Below are 24,487 nucleotides of genomic sequence, written 5' to 3'. Positions count from 1 at the left end.
ACCGCCACCATCAGGGGAGGGCCAAAAACACGCACAGATACGCACAGACACACAGAGGGGGGAGGGCGAGAGAAGCAGTCCGACACAGAAAAAAAGGTGTGAGGCGAGCACGCACACACACACACACACACACACACACACACGCGCCGACGTCAGACCGTCGTTGTTGCAGCAGCCAGCAACACACGAAGATGAAAAAGAGAACAACGACAACCAACGACGCACGGGCGCTTGCTGCCAGAGCGTGCAGGAGAGGGCGGAAGGGAGGAGATGCTTTTCTCCTCTCTCATTGTTGGCGCTCCCTCTCTTTGGTCTCCGTCGACGGTGTCGCGCCTGCGCCTGCGGCGGCGGTCGCCCACAACACACGCTGCGCCTGCAGCTCCTTCTCCATCAGCTCCGACAGCGCACGGATGCGCGTCTTCAATGCAGCGTTCTCCTTGAGTAAGATGCTCTCGGAGCTAGCGCTGTCTGTGCTAGCATGCCCCATGTCGTTTCCTGCTACAGTGTGCTGCTCGACCAGAACGAGATGTTGGAAGGCCTGACGTAGCACTGCTGCCAGCTGCTTCGCCGAGGCTGCTACCGCTGGCTCAGTGCGCTCCTGCTCCTTGCCCTCCGGCACCTCGTCACACGCCTGGCACACCCACTCGTACAAAGACCTGGAGAAGGACGTCAGAGGCTGGGGTGGCGGCAACGGCAGTGGCGCTCCGCGTACGTTTCCAGCATCACCACCACCGGCGGCGACAGCTTTCTCATCGCCGGCGGCCTTTCGATAGGGTGCTGTACGCACCGCTGCTGCTGCTGCGTTGTTGAGCCCATTATGCACACCACTGACGGTGAGGGCGGCACTCGTCTTGCCGCCGCCAGCTTCTTTCAGAGCGTCCGCCGCTACCCGTCGCCAGTGACGCGCCTCTTCGTGAGCACGCTGCAACTCGGTCTTGTACGCCTCGACGAGCTCATCGTCCGTGCTGCTCTTCTCGAGAATCGTGTCCACGTAGCTGCGCAGCGTGTCGAGCTCCGACTTCATCGTCTTCGTCCGCGCCTGCAGGGCCGATGATCTCATCCGCTCTTCGTTCAGTTGTTGCTGTAGCTCAGCGAGGTCGGCGGCAAGCTGGCGCTGCTGCGCTGCCCGCTGTTGCTGCATGGCGCTCAGCCGATCGCGCGCGTCATCGTCGACATCGCGGCGTGGCCGACGCACCTGGGCAGTGGTGGTGGTCACAACGGATCGAGCCTCAGCCGCGGGGTCGCCGCTGGCGCCTAGGAATGCGCGGACGGAGGCGGGCAGCGAAAGCGGGTCCGTGCATGCATCCGTGCCGTTCTCGCTGCTGCTCTGCGCCGCCGCCATCTCCTCCACCTCCCGTTGCGCGTCCTTCAGCTTGCTTTTCAGGAGAACAATCTCCTCTGCGCGACCGCGCCAGCCACCCCCGTCCGCGCCAGAGGCCGACGTACCACCGGCAGCAGCTGCCGCTGACCCACCGTTGCTCGAGACGGCAGTTGCACGGCGTAGAAGGCGGTTCACTTCCTTCGTGTCATCACGAAGTCCGACTTCTCGTTGGATGAGGGAGCGCAGAGCAACGTTCTCCCGCTGCACCTCGGCCATGGCGAGCTGCTTCTGATGCAGCTTATCGTACACGCGCGCGACCGCAGCGGACGAGGCTGCTGCGGCCCCCTCACTACCACTACTTCCCCCACCGCTCTTGCTGCCACTGTTGCTGTTACAGCCGTCGTCCACGCCGGCCGCTCCTGCCGCCGACTTTGAGCCCGCCTTTGCGCCTCGAGCGCCAAGTGAGGAGACAGTCACGGCGGCGACCAGTCGCTGCGTCTTCTCCTGCTCCGCCTGCAGCGCCTTCTGTGCCGCCGCAAGCTGCTGCTGTGTGGTGCCAAGCTGCACTGTGAGGTCCCTGTTCTTTCTGATCATGGCTAGATACTTGCCTTCCCAAACGTCCCCGAGCGCTCCCCCCGCCACACCTCCGGTGCCGCCCCTGCTGCCACTGCACCCATCCCTTTCGCGGAGAGTGACCTCATGCAGGGCATCGCGCAACTGTTGGACTTCTGCTGTGCAGGCGGCGAGGAGCACCTCCGGAGAGGCGGTAGCGGGGGTGGTGGTGTGGGACGCCGGGAGCGACATGTGGCCCCTTGGGCGAACAGCTCCCGACTGTCCTCTGACCCCACCAACACACAAGCAGAAGCAGCTCGGTGCCCACTGGGATCTCGGCACCCCCTTGGCTCCCTTGCGCGAATCCGCCCTCGATGCAGCTATGGAAAGAGCCAGTGAAGAACGATAAGAGGCTGCCCTGGTGGAAACAAGGGCAGCAGACATGTGAGCGTGTGTGTGTGAGCGTGTGTGTGTGTGTCGTACGCGGGGGAGGGGAGGGGTGGAGAGAAGATGCAGATGGCTAGTGGGAAGAGGCCGAGAAAGAAAGAGGGTTCGGTACACAAGACGGCGGCATCGATACAGGCGAGGGTGGATCGGTGACGCGAGACAGATGGAGGAGGAGGTGGGGGCAGAGAGTTCCATCCCATCCCATCTCATCTCTGCCCGCCTCTCTCTCTCTCTCTTTTCGCACGAGAGACACAAGCGGTAAAGGGATGAGACGACAACAAGAAAGTCCGTCGCACGGTGCCCCTTCATGAGGCGGCGGCGTGCCGCATGTGGTAAGCGACGCGGATGAGTGAGCGAGGGAGGTGTTCGGGTGCCCCACACGCACGCGGCTCCCAGTCAGGCCCGCTTCTTTGCGTTTCTTTTTTGCCCATCTCGCTCCTCCGCCCGTGCAGCAGCAGCAGCAGCTCGTGGCGTCCACGGCTGAATATGTTCCGCCGATGCATCGTCCTTGGTGGTCCATACAAGTAGGCGCATGCGCGTATCATCTCAGAGGGACACGCCACGTGGCTGGCGATTGAGGGGGTTGAGGATGCGGTGACCAGGAAAGAGAAAAGAGGCGCACACACATACACGTGCCTGCGCACCATCACGCTTGCCACGCTTCGCACAATGTTTCCATCCACTCCGTGTACCGCGCGGACGCCACGATGGAAACGCTCAGCTGATGTATCGCGTCCGCCGTGCTCGCAGCCGTTGTTGTCGGCGGGTCTGCCAAGAGAAGATCGTCCTCTTTCGCCAGCAGGGCAAGCAGTGTCCAGCTGGTGCTAGAGCGTGATGACCCGCGAAAAGCCGCTGGCAGCCATGACGCGGAAAACGGGTCTCGGGAGCACGGGAGGTGCCCGAGGAGGCTCTGCCATGGCGGGCGTGAGGGCTGGGGTGGTGAGGGGATGTGCGACGCCGGTAGTGACTTACATAGCCTGGCTGTCGAGTGAGGGGGGCGGCCGCGCTGACGATCACTACACCGGCGCTCCTCACCGTTATCAGATAATGTGGCGGTGCTGCGCTCTTCATGGCACGCCCACGCGCGACTTGCAGCCTCTAAGGGACCGAGCAGGACACCGTCCCAGAAGGGCGTTAGGCGCAGCGCTTCCCACGCCGTAAGCGTGTCGCTAACTTGCGGCGGCGGCGGCACTATGGCACCCGCCTCTTGCACCGTCGCTGATGGCTGATGCAGCGGCTGTATCATCAACATAATCGCGAGCACGTCACACAGCACGGCAGGCGGAGGGTTGGAGTAGTCGTGCAGCACGTCATCAATGATGCTGGCGACCGCGTAGAGGCACTGGACAACGCACAGTAGCGGCTGTGGCCGACAATGATGCTGCTGCTGCTGGCCGGGCGGACCTCCGACGGAGGTCGCCGCCGCCGCCGACGACGACGCGTGGAGCTGCAACAACGCTCGCGCGAGGGCAATGAAGAATGCCCCGATCCCGAATTGTGCCTCCGTTGACAGCGGTGCCGGCATCAGGTGTGTAGTGGTGATCGCGACGGGAGGGGAGGCGGCAGCGTCGGCGCCGCGTCCAGCATCACCAACGGGACGAGCGGCATGAAAAGAAGTCGCCGTCGGGGTAGAGCCCAAGTCGAGTGCTTGCCGAGGGTCGCTCGGCTGCTGCGGCACTGACGCACGCGCGGAGGCGCGGGAGGCTGGCAGGAGTACGCCGACTGTCGAGGTCGCTGTTGATGCCAGCGTGCTTGCCCTGTCCACCGAGCGACTGGCAGACGACAGAATGCCGTGACTGCGGGTACGCGTGCTGTCGTGGTGGTCAACGCTACTCCTTGATACTGCCGCTGCCGCGGCACGAACACGGCTGGCAGCGGTACCCACTCTGTGTGCTCGATGCGCCTCCAGCAACAGCCCCGTGATCACCTGCAGAGCATCACACCAAAGGTCTCGAGTAGGGGCAGAGGGGGCGACAGCAGCGGCGGTGCCACCGCCGCCACACAAGATGACACTCGCGTCCACCGCCTCCGCGCTGTCGAGGGCTGGAGCTGCGAGCTGCGCCAACGCCGCTGCAAGGGCTCGGCAGCCAACGTAGGAAACGGTAACCAGAAGCGCCTCGGTAAAGTTACACGTGGCTGCGGCCGCTGCGTCATCGCAGGAGTCGTCCACGCTGCCGCACGCATCGGCTGCCGCAGCCGGCACCGGCGCATCTGCATCGTCACCGTCACCGTTGCCATCGCTCGCGGCCATGCCCTGCGGTCTGTCCAGTGCCGCCTCTGGTGCACCCGCGCCGGAGCGATCCCACAGTGAGCGCCCACGGGGAAGGCGCAGGACATCCCCGCGACGCCAAGACGCATCTGCGCCCGCGGCGCGCGGGTCAGCGCACCCGCCAGCGGTGCCCTTCACAAGGGCTCTCGATGCGCTGTTGACGGACACCGTCGCCATGCTCGTCGCCGAGCCGTGACGCTGCAGCATCTGTGTTGCACACCCCGGCTCGCCGCCCCAGCGAGCTTCCAGCACGCCGAGTCGCAACTCCTGCATCGTGCGTCCACCCAACCTCGCCTTCTGGAAGAAGCGCGGCTGCGTCTGCAGCAGGTGCATCAGGGCAAAACAGCTGGCGAGAAGGGACACGGGATCGAGCCGGCGCAGGACACCACCTGCCGGCGGCAAGGAGGGCGATGCAGCGGCATCCGCGCCGCGGAGATTCGAGCGCGTCGCCGCATCCAGCGCACGGGAACGGGCGTGGGTGGTCTGGTTGTACCGCGTGAACCACGAATCGCCTCCTGCCACCGCACCCGCCGAGCTGGGCGTCGCGGAGGTGCGGTCGACGGCGTTGCTAAGAAGAGCCAGCGAGGATGACGCGGCAGCAGAACGCGTCCTCGGCGCTTTAGTGTGGCGGCCTCGAAGACGGTCTTGGCCGGCCTGCTCGCTCGGCAGCACCCGCCCGGTGACTGGGAGGCGCAACTGCCGGATCAGCCCTCGCAGGTGCCACTGCGCCAGTGCCCCCACGGCTACCACGGAGCTGGCGAGCTCCCCGCCACTGTCGGTGCTATCCGCTGCTATGGATACGCCAGCGATACTGTTGGTGGCGCTGCTACTGCACACGCTGCTGCGCACACTCACACCGGCTGCCGTCGCCGCTGAAGCCTCGTGGCGTTTGCCGAGGCCGAAGTCAGGGAGGCTTGGTCGCGGGCTGGTGACTCGCCTCGTCAACGGCTCAGAGGCCGAGCCACTGAGAGCAGTGGCAGCGGTGTTGTGCGCCAACTCCGCCTCCGCGGAATGACGACTCAGTAGCGTCTCACCAAGCAGCACCGCGAGCCGTGACGCCGCCGCCGTTGTCGAGGTTGAGCTGAGACACAGCACGCAACACGCCATCAGCGTAGCCAGCGCTGGCGTCCAATCCCGCGGCACGCACGCCGGCAGCTCCCATAGGCGCTCCATCGACCGAGCAGGCGCGTAGTAGTCGTTGCTGCCGCGCGCGAGCCGCTCACCATCTCCGGCGTCCTCGTCAGCTGCCGCTGACGCATCCCCGCTTGCGTGCATCGCTGGCAGCGTTCCATAGACGCGAGACCCGTGGTGCAAGCTGCTTGTGCGCGGTGTGTAGCGAAGAGGCACGAGCGAATGCACAGAAGACGGAGCTGATGACACTGGAAGCGGCGGCGGTGGGGGTGAAAACGTGGAAATCGTCGTGTCTGCTGCCGCTGCTGCGGATGTTGTGGTGGCAGGGCCGGCTGCCGAGGATAGCACCGCTGCGTGTGCTGCTAGTCCAGCATCCTCATCGAGGGATCGAGCACGCCACTGCCCTTGGCTCTTCTCATGCGGTGCCGCAGGACCATCGTCATCTTCCTCTGACCAGAGCCGCTTCCCTAGCTGCGGGCGTTTCGCGGCAGCAGCGGCAGAGGGGATGCTACTAGATGAGTGTCGGCCATGTCGAGACTCCCTGTCAACCTCATCGCTGCCGCTGCGTCTCTGTAGATCCGCATCGGCCACACTGCCGGAGGGAGGCAGCGAGTCGATGTTCAGGTGCGGTGACGCGAGCATGGCCGCCGTCGCCGTCGCCGCGGTCGCGGTGCCAAGCTCGGCCATACGCTGCTCGCGTCGATGCAACTGGGTGCGCAGCTGATAGGCGGTCACGTGGCACAGTGCTACGATCATCCCTGGTGGTTGCCAGAGGACGCTGAGGTCCTGCTGGTGCTGCTGTCGCAGGACTCGGTGAACGGCGCGCTCCGCTGCGGCGAGCAGGCGGTGCTGGTGGCGCTGCGCCGTCTCAAGACGCTCAGCGAGGAGGAGCGCGTAGCGGTGTCGAGGCTCAGTCGCCGTCACCTCGGAAGCCGAAAGGGCGCGGAGAGGATTGAACACGCGGCTGTCGTGGTGCCTAGCGAGAAAGAGTGTCAGTACATCGCGTAGTATCGGCACTGTGCGACCACCAACAACTGCACAACTCGACGGTGGCAGCTGCTGCTGTTCGCCAGAATGGCCACCCTCGTGGGGCCAGATGTCGCCGCACGTCTCCTCGCCTACGATACACATGACCTCTGCAAGCGCGAGCACCTCGGCAGTGGTGGTGGTGGTGAACGGCGCGCAGTCTTGTTGGTTCGTTGGGCCCCCAGCACTTGCAAGGGTGCTGCCGTCGGGCTCTGGCTGCGCGGCACCACTCGAAGCGCTCATACCTGATTCCCACCACCAAAGATCTGACGGACGCCGCCCCTCCGCCACCGACCCGCCACCTTGGCGGGGCATCCCTGCCACACTCAGCCACACCCCGGCCATCTCCAGTGTCCACCGCGCCTCCATCGAATCGTCCTCGTCCACCACGACGGCGCCTGATGGCGGCGGCGGTGCTGTTGCTGCTATGCTGGCTCGTCGACTCACGTGGGAGAGACACGCCACGAGCGTGTCCGACAAGAGACGAGCTGCGTGCAGCCACTGCTTGACTTCGCTGCAGCACAGCCCTTGATGCACTAGACGCTGAATACGCTTTCGGCTCTCTTCCTCCTCGGTGGTGCTCTCGCCGTCATCGTGACCACTACACGGGTACTCCTGTAGTGCTACCACAACGGAGCTCACCACAGCACGGGCGGCGCGCCGTCGCTGCAGGAGCAGAGGTGTGTAGAGTGGCAGCAGCTGATGAAGCGCGGTACGAAAACTTCGCTGCTGCCGCAGAGAGAAAACGGCCGCTGATGTATTCGACGCGGCCGCGTTGGTGTCAGGTGTTTGCCTCGGCACTGTGGCGTCTGTGGCTTGCGTATCGCCGCCGCTTCCCTCACTCACGCGCTGCAGTAGCGCGACAAGCAGTAACGGGAGGAAAGATGCGTGCAAGGCGTCCACGCGGGCCACCCCCTGCGGGGAGCTCAGCACCGAAGGCAGCAACCGCTCCCCATCTGGTTGCTGCGGAGACGTACAGGCACGCCGCGGCTCAGACAGTGCTGCCGACCACGGAGGTGCCTTCAAGGACGAGGGCTGGTGCTTTCGCGCAGGCTGCCGCGCCGTCGTCGAGACCGAAGAAGCCGCCGGCTGCCCTGCATCTACGCTGCCACCATTCTGGATGCTCTGGTCGGGGTCGCAGCAGCGATCGAAAAGCTGCTTCACAACGGCGGCCACGAGGATCTGCTCCAGTTGATACGCCCGTATAACGGGGTCACTCTCGGTGGAGCAGTGAGAGCTGGCGCGCGAAGTGTTGCGTGCGTGGTGCAGCGAGCTAGACGGCGTTGCCGCCGCGTTCGCCAGCTGCTGCACCACTGTCGGTGACACGCCAAGGAGATCTGCCAAGGCGAAGCAACGAAGAAGGTTGCGCTGCTTCTGCCCTTGGTGTTGCTCGGAAAAGGCATCATCGCTGGCGACAGCAGCCGTGGACTGCGACGACAACGTCGACGCCGATGCACCAGAAGCAGCAGCAGCCCCAGTGTGCGTCATTTCCGCGGACGCACGCAGACGCGTGTGTGCTGCTCCGGCAGCGAGATCAAAGTGCCGCAGCCACAACACAAACGAAGCCAACACCGAAGCAGCCGGCCGGTGGGAGCTGGCAGCGACGGCAACAACGGTCGTGCGTGTCCGACAGGCCGTACTACCACCGACCACGTCTCGTTAAATGGAGCGCTCGAAGCGAAGCGAGGAGGCGCGTCAGCGGTCCATTTAACGAGAGCGAGAGAGGAAAGCAAGGGATGCGAGGGAAAGGGTGACCGCGCGCTGATGATGCGTGCGCAACCACGGGAGACGCGTGTGCGAGAGTGGGCGCCGATACAAACAGTCCAAGCGCGTGCGCACCCCCCCCCCCCCCCGAAGAAGCAGCGGAGAAGGAGTTGGACAGGCGCGAAGGCGGGTAAGGAAGGAGGGAGAAGCGGAGAGACACATGCACGCTGTTACGGATGCCTGCTAATAAGCACATGCGCCGCCCTCGACGGACCCACGAGGCACCACCCAAGAGCAACGCTCGACACCCTCCGCTAGCAGAGAGGGAGCGATGCAGCAAAGGATATCACGCGACTTCCCAGCACCCATCGCCGAGGATACGGATACGTGTACGAGTCGACTGGCAGCGGCTTCGACGCCCCTTCACGACATGCTGCACCGCGATGCTGCCCACGTGGAGAGAGAGAGAGAGTGAGAGGGGACATAATTCGGAATAGGAACAAGAAAGAAGGAAAACGCTGCAAGCGAAATCGAGATGGCGGTGATGGGCGGTGGGTGTTGGTGGAGAGAGCAGCGCCACCGCGCATACATAGAGAGAGGGGGGGGGCTACACACACACACACACACACACACGCACACAGGCATACATACATACGTATATATATATATATACACAGGCAGACACACAGAGGAGACAGACAAGCCCCGAAAGGATACTAACGGAAAGAGCCGAAGCCAACCACATTGGAGTGAGGTGGGGCAGACCGACCGACACACCGACACACTGACCAAAACACAGACACCCCTGCCCAGAGACAGACGCGCGGGGCACACAGCGATAAGAGATCGTCTTCACATCACGGGTGCGCGTGCTGCGCTTGTTTCCTGTCCTTCGTTCGCGTCACTTACCTTGTCGGCTTCGACGCGGATCACTTGACAGACAGAGCAGATATACGGAAAGATGTAGAGAACATCCAGATGTACATGAGATTGCCTTGAGGGTGTGGAGAGGGCTTGGGAAAGTGGCGGAGGGTGTGGTGGCGGGCGACAGGTCGGGAGTCGTGAGCTGAGGGCACCGCTAAGTGAGCACACGCACACGCAAAACACAGACACTCACTGGAGGCTTAGCAGCGGCAGCGGAGCAGTGGTGGTGGCTATCTTGGCGTGCCTTGGTGACACCGTGAAAGGGATCCGACACGAAGCTGAGAGCGAGGTGGAGGGGGATGGGGTGGGGCTGTGGAAAGGATGGCGCGCAGAGACGCAGCAGCGATGCTCTTACACCATTTCTTCCTTGCTGCGTCGCTGCTGCAGCTGACGCTTGCGTGCCTTCTGCTGCTCCCGCTGCACCGTCGCCATCGACATCATTTTCAGCTCCTGCCGGTCATGAATCTCATTCTCAGGGTAGTCTTCCGTCAGGGCTGCTGCAGCCGCAGCCGTTGCTGCTGCGCCAGAGGCAGCCGCGCCAGCCGCCGATGCGTCGCTATCAGTGCTACCAGCACGCCACGCCGTCGACGAGGGACCACCACCCGATGCCCCCATAGAGACCAGTGACGTGGAAGCGCCGCCGGTGTGCGAAGGAGACCCGCGCACGCGGGATGCGGAAGAAATCTGCTGCTGCCGCTGTGGGCAAATGCGCTGCGCCTCCAGCACCTCGGGGACTCGCACATTCGTGCCAAGAATCACAAACTTGGCCCTGCTCATCGACCGCACGACGGCGTCCAATTCTTTGGGGGACAGCTCCTCCAGCATCAGCTGCAGCTTGTCACCGCAGTTACGCAGGAGATCGATCGTCAGGCTTGTCTGAGCGGCGCTTCGCTGCTTGTGATGCTGCTGCGACATAGCGGAGACGTCCAACACCGCGCTTGCCGCAACGGCCTGCGCGCCGGAGATGGACAACTTCTCGGCCAGGTACTGCACACCGAGATCCACCTCGCGGAGAAGCTGAGAGAGCCAGTTGTGCTTCTCTTCCGCCTCCTCGAGCTCGTCCTGCCGCTGGTGCAGATGCTGGCGGAATTCGTTGAGAACAAGACGACGCTCGTGACGCCGGTCGGCGAGAAGGCCGTAGTCGATTGCATCGGCGCCGCCAGCCACCCCCGCGGCGTTCCTGTTGCTGTCGCCCTCGCCATCCTTGCCCTCGGCGCCACACGTGCCGCTCTCCTTTTCAGCACCGCTACGCATGTCACGAGCAGTTCGCATAACGCGGGCGGACACAAGCGCGTGGCCGGCGCGGTGGTTCACCTCTTCCCACTCCGACTGCAGCGCCAACCTTTCGTTGTCCAGCTGTTCCATGCTAGCCTCGAGCTCTGCGGCGGTGGTCTTCAGCTGTACGTGGTGATCCGACCTCTCACGCAGCTTGGCGAGGACGTCCGCGAGGTTTGTGGCCATTGTCACATCGCGCAGGCGGAGGTACGCCGTCTTCTGCTTCTGCAGCTGCTCCACATCCGCGGGGCTGAGCGATGAGGCGGACGAGGCGCGGCTGCGGTGCCCGCGGCGACGGGCGCTGCCACCGGTGGCGCTGTTCATGCGCTGCATGGTGCGCGCATGCCGCTCCTCCTGCTGGGCGATCTTCAGCAGCAGGGCCTCGTGCTTCTTCTCCAGTTGCTGCCGTTTGGACTCGATAAAGACGCGGCGCTCCTCGAGGTCTTTGCGCTGCTTCTGCCGCTCTGCGGCGAGCTGCCCTTTCAGGGCTGCTACCTCCGCCTTTGCCGCGTCTCGCGCCTTGGCCGCGCTCTTCCAGACCGCCACCAAATCGCCCAGCTCCTTGTCGGCACACTGCAGCGCCTGCTCCGTCGACGACACCTGCGTGTTGAAGCCTGCTTGCTCCAACTGCAGCCGCTCCAGAAGTGTCTGGTACGTGCGCCGAATCGTCTGCACTTCGTTGTGCTTCACAAGGCACTTGTCCAGGCGGTTCTCGAGGGCACGGATTTTGTGCGCGACGGCGGAGTCTTCCTCCAGCACGCCGTTGCCCTCCTGCTTGATGAAGCGGTTCTCCTCGGTGGCTCGCTCGATCTCCTTGAGCAGCTCAGCATTCTTTCCTTTGACGGCGTTGAGGCTGCGCTTCAGCACGCACATTTTGTTATGCAGAAGCTCCTCCTCCTTGGCGTAGTGATCCTCGACGCTGATGTTGCGCTGGCCGCGGATGGTCTGCTGAAGCACCAAGCGCAGCTCTTTGTTCTCACGGCGGAGGGAAATGAGCTGCTCATTGTTGCGGCGCACTTCGGCTTGCATCGCCTCCAGCTGGTTGCGTTGCCCTACATCGAGCACCGACTGGCGCGTCTTGGCGATGTTCTCCGTCGCCGTGCCGTTCATGGTCATCCCAGCCAACACGTCGGTGCGAAGAAGCGGTGCGCGCCAGCCGCGTTGGTGTGCGTGCGCGGTTACCAAAGGGGGAGAGAGGGGGGGGGAGGGGGAGGGGCGCTGGCGGCACGCCGAGCACGTGCAGACGCACAGGCGGAAGAGAGTTGGGGACGGCACGCACCCGGATGACAGAAACGACTGCGTGTGTACGACAGACGCCAGCTCTCGCTTCCTCTCACACGGTATGTGTGTCTGTGGGCGAGGAGGGAGGGACGCGCGTGTGCAGACTTGCGAAAGCCGGTGGTGGTGGGGGGAGGGCTCTGAGGGGCGCCGAAGGTGCTAGCACTGTGTGTCGAGGACGGGATCAGTGGTGGATGGTGGACGGAGTCCTACAGGCGTGATGGGAGGCACCTTGTGGAGACGCAGTTGTGCGTGACGAGTCGTTGTGATCAAGAGGAAAGACCCAAACGAAAGCAAGCGCAGAAGCGAGGGACCAAAACAGCGGCGCTTCACTGCGCGCCAGGGGCCACGTTCGTTGGTGCGCACGCACGCATGCATAGGCGTGTGAGCGTTGCAGGAGAGGCAAGGGAGTTGGAGCCCAGGAAAACGTGGACGTGAGGAGAGGCAGAGAGCTTCGGGCGGGAGGGCGCGCTCACGGCAGGGAGGAAGCCACGGCACATCCGTGCTGCTGATGGGAGGCCGTTGATGGCAGAACTTTGAACCGACACCGATGCGCATATGCTGAGAGGCGGAGCGAGCACTCGCCGCGTGCACACGCGGATCGGGGTATGGGGTATGGAGGGCGGCGGGGGCGGCACTAGCCTCCGCGATGTTGGAGATGTGCCCAGTTGACAGAGAGAGAGAGAGAGGCACATACACATACACATACACACACATACACACACACACACACACACACACACAAGCATACAGGAAACGCATCCGGAGTCAGTCAGCGGAGAGAAAACGAAAACGCGGCAGACCGCGTCAAACATAATTGATCTGGCACCAGAACGAGGCAACGTGGCCATGACGCGAATAGTGTCTGTCGTCCTCGACACGACAGCACCTCCACCCGCCACAGCACACCGCCCCCCCCCCCCCCCCCCCACCCAGCTGGCAGATATGAGGAGAGGCGTATGCCGCGCCGCATGTTCCTCGGCGGCGACATCCGGCTTTACATCTTTACTGTACGCTAGGGGGGCGGGGGCAAGATGAGCGGCGCCGCTGCGTTTGCTTGCGAGTAACGCACGCCCCCGCCTGCTTGCTTCTCGTCCCAGCAAGTGTCGAGATGGCATCTCCTCCACGTGCGCTTGTTGCTCGGCGCTGTCTCTTCGCCCTGCGGCGCCTCCTCTTCCACCGCCGCTGCTGCACGCTGTGTCTCACGTCCGACAATGTCGCTCCACTGGGCGGTCACGGCTCCTTGCCAGATGCGTGGCAGCTCGTCGGCGACGAGTGGAGTTACCTACCTCGTCACGCGGCCGCCGCGTCCGCAGTTGTGTGGCTCTTCTTTCCGAACGCCGCATCCAGCGAATCCGCACACGAGCACTGGAAGGGTGTGGTGGAGTCTATGCTACCCGTGTTGCATGTTTCACCAGTGCAGTCGCGCTGCGGCACCTGCACGTGACCCGCCGCCATGCGCAACGCAACCGCCACACCGCGGGACCAGCCGAGCGCGAGCGCACTGCGAACATGATGCAGAAGCTCCAGCACCATATTGGGTAACAGCAGCTCGGCCACGAGGGCTGAAAACGTCTGCTGCGTCTCCGGGCGCAAGGTGATGGAACGGACGCCGCTGACGCCAGAGGCGCTCGAGCACTTCTCCGCGGAGACCGCTGACGACGGTTGCGTGCCGGCGGAAGAGGAGGAGGGAGACGCGTGGCTCCCAGCATCCCGAAGCAGGTTGTGGAAGTAGGCGTACAAGCTCCACTGCCCACCCACAGATGTAGTTGACACCGACACATATCTGTCGCCGTCGCACGTGCCGATGCTGCCAGCCTTGTACTGTGCATCCGCGTGACTGTTGGCTGGTGGTGCGACTGGGAAAGGCGAGGACGGTGCCGGTGTCTCTTTCTGTATCGCCGACGTCACCGTCGCCGTCGGTGACGCCGATGGACCTCTTCTGAGGGACGGGTGGTGCCGCACACCGGAGGCGTAGATGACTTCATCCCAGAGCTCGGGGGAGATGCCCAAGAACAGCCAATACAGGTACACCAGCATCACGCTCAGCAGCACCTTGCGCTCGATGCCTGGCAGCAGAATATACGTCCACCACAGCTGTGCGTTGATGATGAGGCAATCTTGCACCTCCCCCACCATCATTGCCAGTTGCTCCAGCTTGGGCGAGGTCCACCGCCGTATGGACATCTCACGCCGCGCGGCCGAGGTGCTGACGTGCATCATCGAGTCCCACCACGCCCGCGCCGCGTTCTTCATGGGTGACGCCACGGTTTGCCAGAACTCGACCCACGCGCGCCACTGCTTCACCGAAACCGACGTGCCCTCGACGGCCATCGGTACGGCAGCACCAAACGTGTCGCGCAGCGACGCAAAGTTCGTCACCAGCACGAACGGTGCCATGATCACCATCCGCACTACCTGCAGCACGAGGCCAACCGTGCCGAGGACGGTCGTCGCCAAAGTCCACACCGTGTCGAATGCGATCACGAAGGGCAGCTTCAGCAGTGCCAGCACGAGCTGCACGATCGGCAGAGAGAAGAGCTGCACCACGTAAAACTGGGAGACGAAGGAGCTGAGGCTGCTGCAGATGGTGACAACGACGGATATCAGATACGTGACGAGGACGGAGACGCGAATCGTGAAGCGCTGCTCCATCCACCGCGTAATGGGCTCCAGCGTGTGCTCCATGAAGCGCTTCAGCTGCGGTAGGTGCTTGTACAAGTCGTACAACCCCACCGCGAGCGAGAGCAATGGCCAGAGGTTGGTGAGACCCGAGTAGAGCAGGCGAAACAGGCGACGGTACGGCAGGCCGGTGGAGCTGTAGAAGACGCACCACGCCGGCATGCCCACCTCGACCATGGAGAGGAGCCGCTTCTGCTCCGCCACGCTCACCGTGTACGGGTGTGTGCCCGGCTCCGGCACCAGCAGCTCGCGCAGCACGGTGTTGAAGACAGGGTCGGCTGTGTACACGCTGACAACTATCTCGCCGTGCGAGGACGTCAGGTGAGGTTGCGCTGGCGACAGGCAGCATGGCTGCGGCTGCGAGGGGGGAACCAGGCGAGGGGCCGCAGGCGCTGAAGGGGGGGTGACGCGGGCGGTTGCGGCGGCGCGAGGGAGAAGCGTCGGGGGCCTGAAGGTGGTGATGCTGCTGAGGCCCAGCCGGCCGCCGCCGTGCGAACCACTGCAGCTGACGCTTCCCATGCCCTGAGCGCTGCGCAGCGCATCTGACAGGCTCAGTGACTGCGACGGCGGCAACGTTGCTGGGTGCATGAGGGTGTGTGTGTGGTGCGGCGGCTGTTGGTTTCGATACAGCCTGAGAGGAGTCCCGGAGAGACTCATACCGGTGGCGGTGCGATCGCTCCCCGCCTCGCTGCCCCACAAGGCACGCGGTGCGCTGTCTGCAGTGGACGTGCCGGGACAAGGTGTTTGTGCCTCACAGCAGTCACCCTCGCGACATCGGTGCGCATCCGCTCTCGTTTTCGGCGGCTCCCGCGAGGTAGACGAGACGAGGTTCGGTGAGTCGCCATCCTGGTGCAGAAGCGGAGCTCCCAGTGACGAAAGCGGGGCTGTGCGCACGCTCGCGTTGCGACATCCACTGCCGAAACCGGCGGCCGACAGGTGGCTGGGCTGCCGCCGTGGGCGCTGCTGCCGCTGGGAGCGCGGGGCCGCCGCACGCGGGCGTGGAATCTGGCTCGTCACCGCGGCAGACCACTGCTCTTCCATGAGCCCCATCGCGTCTTCACACTGGTAGTACGCCAACGCGTCGCTGAGCAGCGGGAAGAAGTACGTGTGAGCGGCTTTGGCCTCAATCGAGAGCCGCTGCGAGGTGAGCCGTGGGGCGTAGTCCATCGCCGTAACATCGGCGTGGGCCACCACCACCACCTCAACGCCGACAGAAGCCGGTGCGGTATTCGCGGCCGCCGACGAGGACGCTGCCGCCGCTGCAGGAACGAGCGACTGCAGTGGCTGCCGCGGGGTGACCGGCGAGGCCACACTCGCCGCGGTCGCCGTGCCTGTGGCAGGTGACCACACGTAGCTGCTGTAGATGCCGCTGCCACCCCCGGCGCTGCTGCTGGTGCGTCGCAGTTCGACAGGGGTGGCGCTGCGAGCTGGGACGATGGCCGGTAAGACATTCTGCGTTGTCGCTCGCTGTACACCTGGCGATGACAACGCCAGCCCTACGAATAGCGATGACGAACTTGTGGGCGAAGATGCCGCACTTGCCACGCTTGCAGGTGGGCTTTGCGAGGACTGCCGCGCCAAGTGCGCCGGTGACATGCTGTGCGGGGAGATGCCCTTGCGCAGACCGCCGCCACTCACCCCTGACATCTGTGCACCTGGAAGGGACGGAGACAGAGACTGGGTTGAACGCCGCATGCGTGGCGAACGCCTGAAGGCGTCATCACTGCAAGACCTGCTGCCACTGGCGCTGTCTGCAGCCTCATCCTCGTCATCGCCGTCGTCCTTGCTGGGGTCGCTAAGGCTGTCGCCGCTCGGCGTGGCCGCACCAGAGATGGAGAGGGCGCCGTCGTCGTTGACCTGGGCAATGAGGCTGCACGCACACACTTTTTTGGTGCTGTAGGTGAACCACGGCGCTTCGCCGAAGACGCGTGCGCGGAGCTCCTGTAGCCGTTTAGCGGGTGCATTCCATTCCCAGCGCGTTGTCGTGGTGGTCGCGCGGGGTTTGCCGCTCCATGTCATGTGGGCCTTTGTGCTGGAACCGCTGCTTGGCACGTCGAGTGCGGGCCCAGTGGCGCCACCGCCTTCACTTCCGCTCGCTGGCGGAGACGCTCCGGCGATGCTGCTGGGTGTGCACCGCCGGCGCTGTTCAGCCGCCGCCTCATTGCGGTGTATCACAGGCGCGACAAGGAAAACGAATTGGTCACGTGGCTTCGCCGTGTGCAGCCAGCGCACCGTGTGACCCGCCACCTCGCCTCCACGCAGGCGCCGGTGACTGAAGTAGTCACGCCCACCCGCCTTCGTGGACCAGCCGGCGACGGTGAGGTAGTGCAGCACCACGGGTGCAATCACGCCCGTCCCCATAGGGAAGAATACGCTGTCGTGCGTCGGAATCACTTGCGGCACACATGGCGGTGCGCCATCGGCACTGCCAGCGCCACTGCCGTCTGCGCCGCGGATACTCTGGCGCACGGCTGACGACAGCTGCCGCTGCAGATTTTGCGTTGATCGCGCTACGTGTCTACCAGAGAGTGGCATTACTGTGGCGGATGTCCCTGCGCACGATGCCGCTCTCGTTGCTGTGGCAGGGGTGTCAGGCAGGAACACTGGCGCTGGCAGCGCGTGGCCATCCGCGCCCACGAGCGGGTGCGATGACGGCCGCTGCCGTTCGCGAAGTCGCATAGGGCTCCCAAGGTGCCTTAGAGGCTCTGGAGAGGGGAAGAGCCCATATGAAAGATGTCGTGACGGCGAGGAGGACAGCCGTTGCTGTTGCGCTACGACTGCTGCTTCGGGCTTGAGCGATGTGTGCGACACCTTCACGGACACCCTTGATGCCAGCGTATAATCAGCTCTTGGCGTGCTAATCCGCTCAGGCTTCGACCCGCCCGACGCGGCGATGGTTTCCTGTGCCTCAGCTTGTACTCCAGACGCGTTGGCGGCGGAATAATGTACAGCGGGAGGAGGGGCAGAGGGCGATGGCGCCACACAGATCTTGTCAAGTGCACCGGCTTCTGCCTGGGAGGCGGTGGCGAAGTGGTCCTCTGTCGCCGCTGCTGATGACCCACTGAAGCTGAGCCTGCGTGGCCTCTGCTGTGTCCACTGGCAACTCTTCGCTGCGCACAGTTGCTGCGACTGATCGGACTTGGGCGGAGCAGCAGATCCGTTGCCTCGCCGCTCCATATTGTCGCCTTCGCTCGGGTCTTCGACTTTTCCCATCGCCTCCGTGCTCTCCACCATGTCGCTGCGGCGAGCTGGGCGACGTTTCGGCGGTCCCGTGAGGTCCAGCGGCGTTGGGCTGCGCAAGGATGGAGAGGACGAGCGCGTGTGCTGTGTTTCGGGCTGAGAAGTGGACTTGGAGAGCAAATCCGAGTGTGCAACTGCCGGCACACTCGGCCTAGAGGAGGACGGTGAGAGTGGCGGGTTCATTGCGCCTCTCTGCAGCGAAGGAGCTCGTTGGGTGAGCGCGCGGGGAAGCACGACGTCCAGCGCCGACCGTAGTACCGTGTGGTCGATGTGCTGCTGCTGCTGCTGCGGTCGATGCTCTGTAGCTGCGGTCGGGACCAGCGGAGGTGAGCCGCATGTGGGGGACGACGGAGCAGAAGGGGCGATGCATGAAGGCGGTGCGGCGGTGTGCTGTACGTGCCGGTGACGTAGTACGTCTGTGGCGTCCATGATGTCGGAGGAGGACTCTGTGAAAGTGATGAGAGGCGACCTCAGCTGCTGTCCTTGCCGCACCTCTGCGCCGCCGTTGCCGTTGTCTGCGCATACACCGCCACTGCGGTCCTTCTTCACCGATGCAGAGATCAGCGAGCCGTGATGACTCTGCGAGTTGGCAGACCACGCTTCTACCTGTTGGCGTTTGTCGTCATCGAGGCTGCCGACGCGGTCAGTCCGTGGTGCCGTCCTTGTCGCCGGCGTGGACGACGGGCGTGAGGAGAAGGATTTGGCCGGGATGGGCTCCACAACAGCATCGTCACATCCCTGCCCATGGTCGGCGCTCTTATCGCGTACATTGGCAGCACTTTCGGCAGCCGTAACGGCTGCCAGATTCTCTGCCCCATCCATCACGTCTGTCGGAGACCCGTCCATGCACGCACGTGGCGGCGAGTGTGCTTCCTCGCTGTCAGATGCACTGCCTGTGGCATCGCCGCCATCATCGAATTCTGTGGAGGACGAAGGAGATGAAGAGGGGGAGGTCGCGATGAGGCGGCGGTGAGACGGGGAGGACCGAGCTGAGGCGGAGCATGACGGCATCGAAGAGGGCCGTCTCCACATAAGAGCGCAGAGGCCCAGTCGCAGACGTATGCGCACGTCTTCGTGAACGTGACAGCTGACAGTGCAGCGGGCTCCCGTCGCAATCTGTGCAGCAGAAGGCGAAGCGAAGACGGGAGAGGTGGAGGGCCGATGGGGGGGGGAGGAGGAGGCGAGGGGATAGGGTATACCTGTAGCTGCGCGTATCAAGGATGGTGATGTTCGGGGCGGGGCGCTCAGACACCCACCCACCCACCCACACACACACACACGCGCACGCTCAAAGCCACCCCTGGGAGTCGAGCAAGCAAGAAAAAGGAGGGAGACACAGGAAAGGTGTGAAAGCAATGAAGAATATAGAAAATAAAGAGGCCGGCGTGCTGAGGAGGAGGGGGAAGGGAGGGAGGGAGGGCCCAGCAGAGCGAGCGAGGCAAGCGTGTCGATCGGTGTTGAGTGGTTGAGGGGGTGGGGTTGGTCGGGGTGGGGGGTCGAAAGACACGCACGCGCTCACGTGGGAGGGGAGGAGAGAGAGAGAGAGTGCGTGTTTGTGTGGGTGCGTGAGAGAGGGAGAGCTTTCTAGAAGATGCCAATGAGATTTTTTGGGAGCAGAATGTGCTACCTGTAAGGGGGACGTGCGAGCAGCTGGCGTACTTGCGGAGAAACACACACACACACACACAGAGAGAGACACCTTCTACGCCCGTTCACGCACTCCAGTCGCCTTGTTGCGTGCACGCCTGACGGGATGCTCAAGGAGCAGGTGGCGGTTGAGGAGAGGCCAAGAGAGCGGAGAGAGGTGTTTATGGGTTGGGGCGGAGCTGAATAGTGTGGTGAGGGGTGAAGGGGGTCGGCCAGGGCAGGAGGGGGAGGTGCCAGCGAGTGAGCCGAGACGCTCATGCAGCCGTTGCTGTGGGTTGGTTGAGAGCCTCTGAGTCCGTGTGAGGCCTTTCCCATTCTCTCCAGTGTTTGGTGGGTGCACTCGTGTGGCGTGCTCGTGAAAACCTATCTGCTCGCACACGTCAGCGGACTCTTCGTGCACTTGACATGCACGCGGTGAGAGGTCAGGAGAGAAGGGGCGGGGGCGAGAGGTTAGGAGAGAGAGAGATCATCGAAGGCGCTTCTAAAAACCTTGTGCTGCGTAGCAGCGCACTCACCGTAGCGAGACAGCCGCTGTAGTGTATGTGTGTGTAAACGGGTAGGAAGAGAGGGTGGCCTGGCGCGCCGGTCTACATGCCCGCTCTCGCACTCTGTCCGAGCGACACCCGCACGAGTGCCTTGCTGTCATAAAAAAAGACAGTTGGGAGGGGGCAGGACTGCGCGAGTTCGGGACGGTCCAGCGAATGAGGAAAAGGTCCGAGCATGCCCCCCTTTAAAGGCCCGCCGGCTTCGCCCTCCCACTCTTGCCTTGAATCCTATGGGCAATTTCGTCATGGCAGAGGATGGCGTGTGTGTGTGTGTCGATGATTACCGCTGCTTCGCAGCTCACACAAGAGATGTGTTTTCGGTGCTGAAATATCAGGCAGGGAGGAGGCACCGGAAGCATCCGAGGCAGAGCGACAGAGAAGGGTAGCGATGCACGTACGCAGACACGCACGCGCAGACGCTGAGGCTCTGCCTCCCTTCCTCCCATGCGCGCAGAGCGAGCCAGCAAGAAAAACAAGGCATAAAAGAGAAGACGAGCCATTACGAATGCTCACCGCATAGCTGCACGCGTGCGTACAGGTAACCGAAGCGGAAGAAAAATCGCGAGCGACACGCGTGCGCATCACAAGCCCCCCACCTCCCATACAAGACGCCGCTCTACGGACCACAGGCGTGCGCATTTACACACAGACAGACCGACCGACAGACCGCACTTGGCCACCCAAAAATGGAGGAGGGCGGTTGGCGGATGTGGGTGCGTGGGGTAGGTGGAGGGGGGGGGGCGAGGGCACACACGTGCGCGCAGCGGTTGAAAACAATGGAAGAACGTGACAATGAATAGATAAGGGGTGGTGGGAGGATGCGCATGCGCCGCAGCAACTGCATGCAGAAGAACACGAACGAATGACGGGAGCTCTACAGGAGGGGGGGGGGAGAAACGCAGAGAAAGCAAGACGCTACATCATAAGGTACCGCTTGATGAGGGCGCGAGGAAAAGAAGGGAGCACAGAGGGCGAGGAGAAAAGCATGCCCACACCCCCTACACACTCGCCACCACCAGTATGTACTCGTGCGTGCGCCTCTTCGGCCGAGTCGCTTGTTCGCCCGTGTCTACGCACCACAGTGAGGCTGGGAGACACCTCAGCGATGGCGCGTCGAAGTGCCACGGCGAGCTCCAGACAGATGGACAGATAACGAAAGCGAGGAAGGCGGGTAAGAGAAAGGCGATCCGCCGGCGTGATCGAACAAGTCAAGCAGGCACGCCAACACGAATACACGACTCGGCAGCATCGCCGTCTCGCGCGCGTGTATTGACCGGCTATAGCAGACGGCGAATGGCGAAGAGGAAGAGGGAGGATGAAACGTTCGCCACACTGGCGCCGACTTCACATCGCCTGCCCTTCTCCACCGCGTGCGCCTGCATCATTGTCTTCCACGCACCGTGCCCTTGTAACGCCCTCTCTTGACTTCTGCGTGCGTGCGTGTGTGTGTGCGTGGGGTTTTCGTTTCAGTGGTTCCGCGTGTAGCCGTGAAGTGCGGGCAGAAGGGAGTGCACTGCCGTCGGGGGCGCCGACGTACAGACTTGTTCATCGGAGAAGGGATGCGCTGTCTAGATGAAGCAACGAAAATGTTCTCCGCACAGCGTTCGCCAACGCAGGCCGAAGAGAGAATAGGACCATCGATGCTTCGCCTCTGGGCAGTGCCCGTGCGTGCGTGAGCTGTCTCTCTCTCTCCCTCTTTACGGTCTTCTCCCCAGCCCCACAAGTATGCTGGTGCAGGGCTGGCGAGGGAGTGTGTTGGCAACCGGTGGTGCCGTATGTGACGTTGCGTACACATACAACGCATCAGGGGGGAGAGAGGAGCAAGTGACGAAGCCAAGAAAGGAAGAAGAAGCCAGCACAGCTCATCATTGCTTTCAAGTATGCGGGAGAAGGGACGGTGGTGGTGGTAGTGGGAGGGGGGGGGTGCTGAGGAGAGAGCTCACCAACAGCTCCCTAAACATGCCCCGGAGACAGAGCTCATCGGCGCAGAGCATCGACACTCTCAAGGCCGATTTTTCAGGCACCTCCGCACCTCGCTCTCTCTTCCGGCGACTACGCTGGGGGGGGGGGTGCGCACTGCTGCCCCTCCTGCCCATGTGGTGCAGCTCCTTAGGCCCCCCACCGCCTCCCCATGTCTCTCACTACTTCCCGTCTACGGGGTCTGCCTTGCTGCCGTTGCCGCTCTTCGTGGACGAGGCAGATGCTTTCCGTGGCGAGTCGCTGCGGGCGCGGTTCCAGAAGTTCTTCATTGTCTTCTCGTAGACGTCGTCTTCTGCTTTCCTCTTGTTGGACGCGCTGCCGCTGCTGCTGCGATTCTTCTTCGGGGTGCCGACGCCGGTCTCCTCGATGGCGGCACTGTCGGTGCTGCGGCGCGGCTTGTGTGTGGCAGATGGAGAGCGCTTCGTCTTTGAGTTCTCCTGTGGCCAGTACGCCGTGGACGACAGGCGGGGGCGGCTCGGAGACGACTCGTTAGCGCTGTGATGTCGCGGATTCGACGAGCTGCTGCTGCTCCGCTGCTTCAAGGTCGAGGCCTCCTCCGCGGGTTGCTCGCGACCCTCGGAGCCGTTGTTCTTCGGACACACCTCCAAGTGTTCCATACCCGGACGCCCGTGCTCCTCCAGCACTGCCGAGTGGAGAGGTGGCGCCGCATGCGCTTCGTGGGCGGACTCGTGCACTGCCGACGGTATCAAGGGCGGCGTGTTGTTGGACAGGCGGTGCACCTCCTCAACCGACAGCATCGATGCCTTGTAGTCCTGTCTGACGTACTCGCTGGGGGCGCCGCACCGGGGGAGCTCCTGGGGGCACTCCTGCCCTTCTGTTACCGGGACGAGGTGTGGCTGTGGCAGGGCCGGGGCCTCGGGCTTCTGCTGGATGCTCTGCGCCAGTGAAGCGTCATCGGTCCAGATGCGGTAACGCAGCTCCGCTCCCTCGGGCACGTAGACGACGATGGGGAGCTTGCTATTGTAGGCGATCACCGGGCTCTCATCGAGTGCCACGAAGGTCGTCGCGCGCGCCGGGTCGCTCGAGGAGCGATGGGCGGCGTAGATATCGCCGAGTGTGACGACGTAGTAGGAGTAACCCCAACCCTGCAGCGTCTCCTCCGTCACCGAACCGGTGAGCTTGTAGAGGCGGCCATCGTCGCAGTTCTCGTGGCGGCCAGGAATGATCTGCACGCGCAGGTGCTGCTGCTCGACAGTGGGGTTCTGCCGCGGCAGGTAGATGACCTTGCGCACCTGGCCGGGTGCGGCTGCCGGGTATGGCACGTGGTAGTCCTGGAGGGAGGGCATGCTGACCGACAGAAGGGAAAAGACGGAGGGTGAGCGTGGGAGAAGAGGGAGAGAGCCAACTCGCTGGGACAAACCCGTACTCCGCGGCGTGTGCGTGCACGTGTTGTTGTGATGTTACAGACGGATGCTGAGAAAAGCGCGGACAACACGGGCGGGGAGTGGTGGTGGTGATGATGGTGGTGGTGTGCGTGTGGGTTCCGATGATGAAAAGGTTCCGATAACAGCGCGCAACGGATTCCAGAATGAAGGGAAATGAGGAGAGGATGCGTGTGCGCGCGTGCGTGGGAGGGCGACTGAGTGAATAAATGAAGCGCAGAAGCAAAGAAGGGGTCCCAGAGCACGCATATGGAAAGAAAAAGCGAGTGAGAAGGGATCCACACAGCGTGCGATGCGCGGATCGATATCGTTCCCGATTCGGGTCGCGGGTGGAGAGCGGAGACGATGTGAAAGCGATTATGAAGGGAGGAAGGGAGAGGAGGTGCGGAGACACGTGGCACTTCCTGCCATCTCCTGCTGTTCGCTGGTGCCACGTGATCGTTCGCAGGCAGAGACGCATACGTACGTGCGGCTGATGGGTCCACTTGGTTTGTCTTGTGTTTGTGGAGCTGCATTATCATGCAAGCTCAATCACGAATAGCTCGAAGCTAGAATGTGCACACGTGTGCAGCTCCTCCCCGTGGGTGGTCATGTCTGCACCGCCACACGCCATCACGCAACCCCACACGCACACGCAGAGACGCACCAAGGCACCCTCTCCGCCTCTTCGCCACCCATCTCTGCCCTTCGGCATTCTGCATGTCAGGCGGCCGAGTCTCGGATGGCGTGTGTGTGTAGCGGGCGAGGAAGACAGGCAGACGGCGAGAGGGGCCGAAGGGCAAGGCGAGGGGCTGTTGGGGGGGGGGGCGGCGGCGGCGGCGGCACATGCGAGACCAGGCATCGGCCAACACCTGGTACACACGCACACCGAGCAGACTAACCGTGTCTCTGAGGTCAACGCCCATGGCAACGAAGGGGGAGGGGAGAGGCACGAGAGAAACGAATTCGAAATATGTGCGGGAGGAAGGGAAGGGGGCATGGCCCGCCGGCACCTGAACAGCCGCGAGAGGCACTGCGGGAGAGGGATGACGACATGGTGACACACAGACGTACAGGAGGCATT

General features: G+C 63.4%; 5 protein-coding genes across 5 annotated transcripts; all 5 read right to left on the bottom strand.

Moving 5' to 3' along the window:
• Nucleotides 1-286: 286 nt before the first annotated feature.
• On the bottom strand, nt 287-1,915 carry LMJF_15_0560 (conserved hypothetical protein; the record flags this gene model as incomplete). The annotated part of the gene is made up of 1 exon (XM_001681917.1): nt 287-1,915. The coding sequence occupies one exon, from the start codon at nt 1,913-1,915 to the stop codon at nt 287-289; it is 1,629 nt and encodes a 542-aa protein (XP_001681969.1).
• A 1,051-nt stretch (nt 1,916-2,966) lies between these two features.
• LMJF_15_0550 (hypothetical protein) lies at nt 2,967-8,234 on the bottom strand (the record flags this gene model as incomplete). Its single annotated transcript, XM_001681916.1, has 1 exon — nt 2,967-8,234. The coding sequence occupies one exon, from the start codon at nt 8,232-8,234 to the stop codon at nt 2,967-2,969; it is 5,268 nt and encodes a 1,755-aa protein (XP_001681968.1).
• A 1,491-nt stretch (nt 8,235-9,725) lies between these two features.
• Nucleotides 9,726-11,765, bottom strand: LMJF_15_0540 (conserved hypothetical protein; the record flags this gene model as incomplete). The annotated part of the gene is made up of 1 exon (XM_001681915.1): nt 9,726-11,765. The coding sequence occupies one exon, from the start codon at nt 11,763-11,765 to the stop codon at nt 9,726-9,728; it is 2,040 nt and encodes a 679-aa protein (XP_001681967.1).
• Nucleotides 11,766-13,220: 1,455 nt separating this feature from the next.
• LMJF_15_0530 (conserved hypothetical protein) lies at nt 13,221-18,695 on the bottom strand (the record flags this gene model as incomplete). The annotated part of the gene is made up of 1 exon (XM_001681914.1): nt 13,221-18,695. The coding sequence occupies one exon, from the start codon at nt 18,693-18,695 to the stop codon at nt 13,221-13,223; it is 5,475 nt and encodes a 1,824-aa protein (XP_001681966.1).
• A 3,487-nt stretch (nt 18,696-22,182) lies between these two features.
• Nucleotides 22,183-23,328, bottom strand: LMJF_15_0520 (putative ecotin; the record flags this gene model as incomplete). Its single annotated transcript, XM_001681913.1, has 1 exon — nt 22,183-23,328. One exon carries the CDS (start codon nt 23,326-23,328, stop codon nt 22,183-22,185), a length of 1,146 nt encoding a protein of 381 aa, XP_001681965.1.
• Between the last annotated feature and the right edge of the window lie 1,159 nt (nt 23,329-24,487).

Source organism: Leishmania major, chromosome 15 (genome assembly GCF_000002725.2).
Source record: "Leishmania major strain Friedlin complete genome, chromosome 15".
Lineage (NCBI taxonomy): Eukaryota > Euglenozoa > Kinetoplastea > Trypanosomatida > Trypanosomatidae > Leishmania > Leishmania major.
This window is presented reverse-complemented; position numbering and strand designations above follow the sequence as displayed.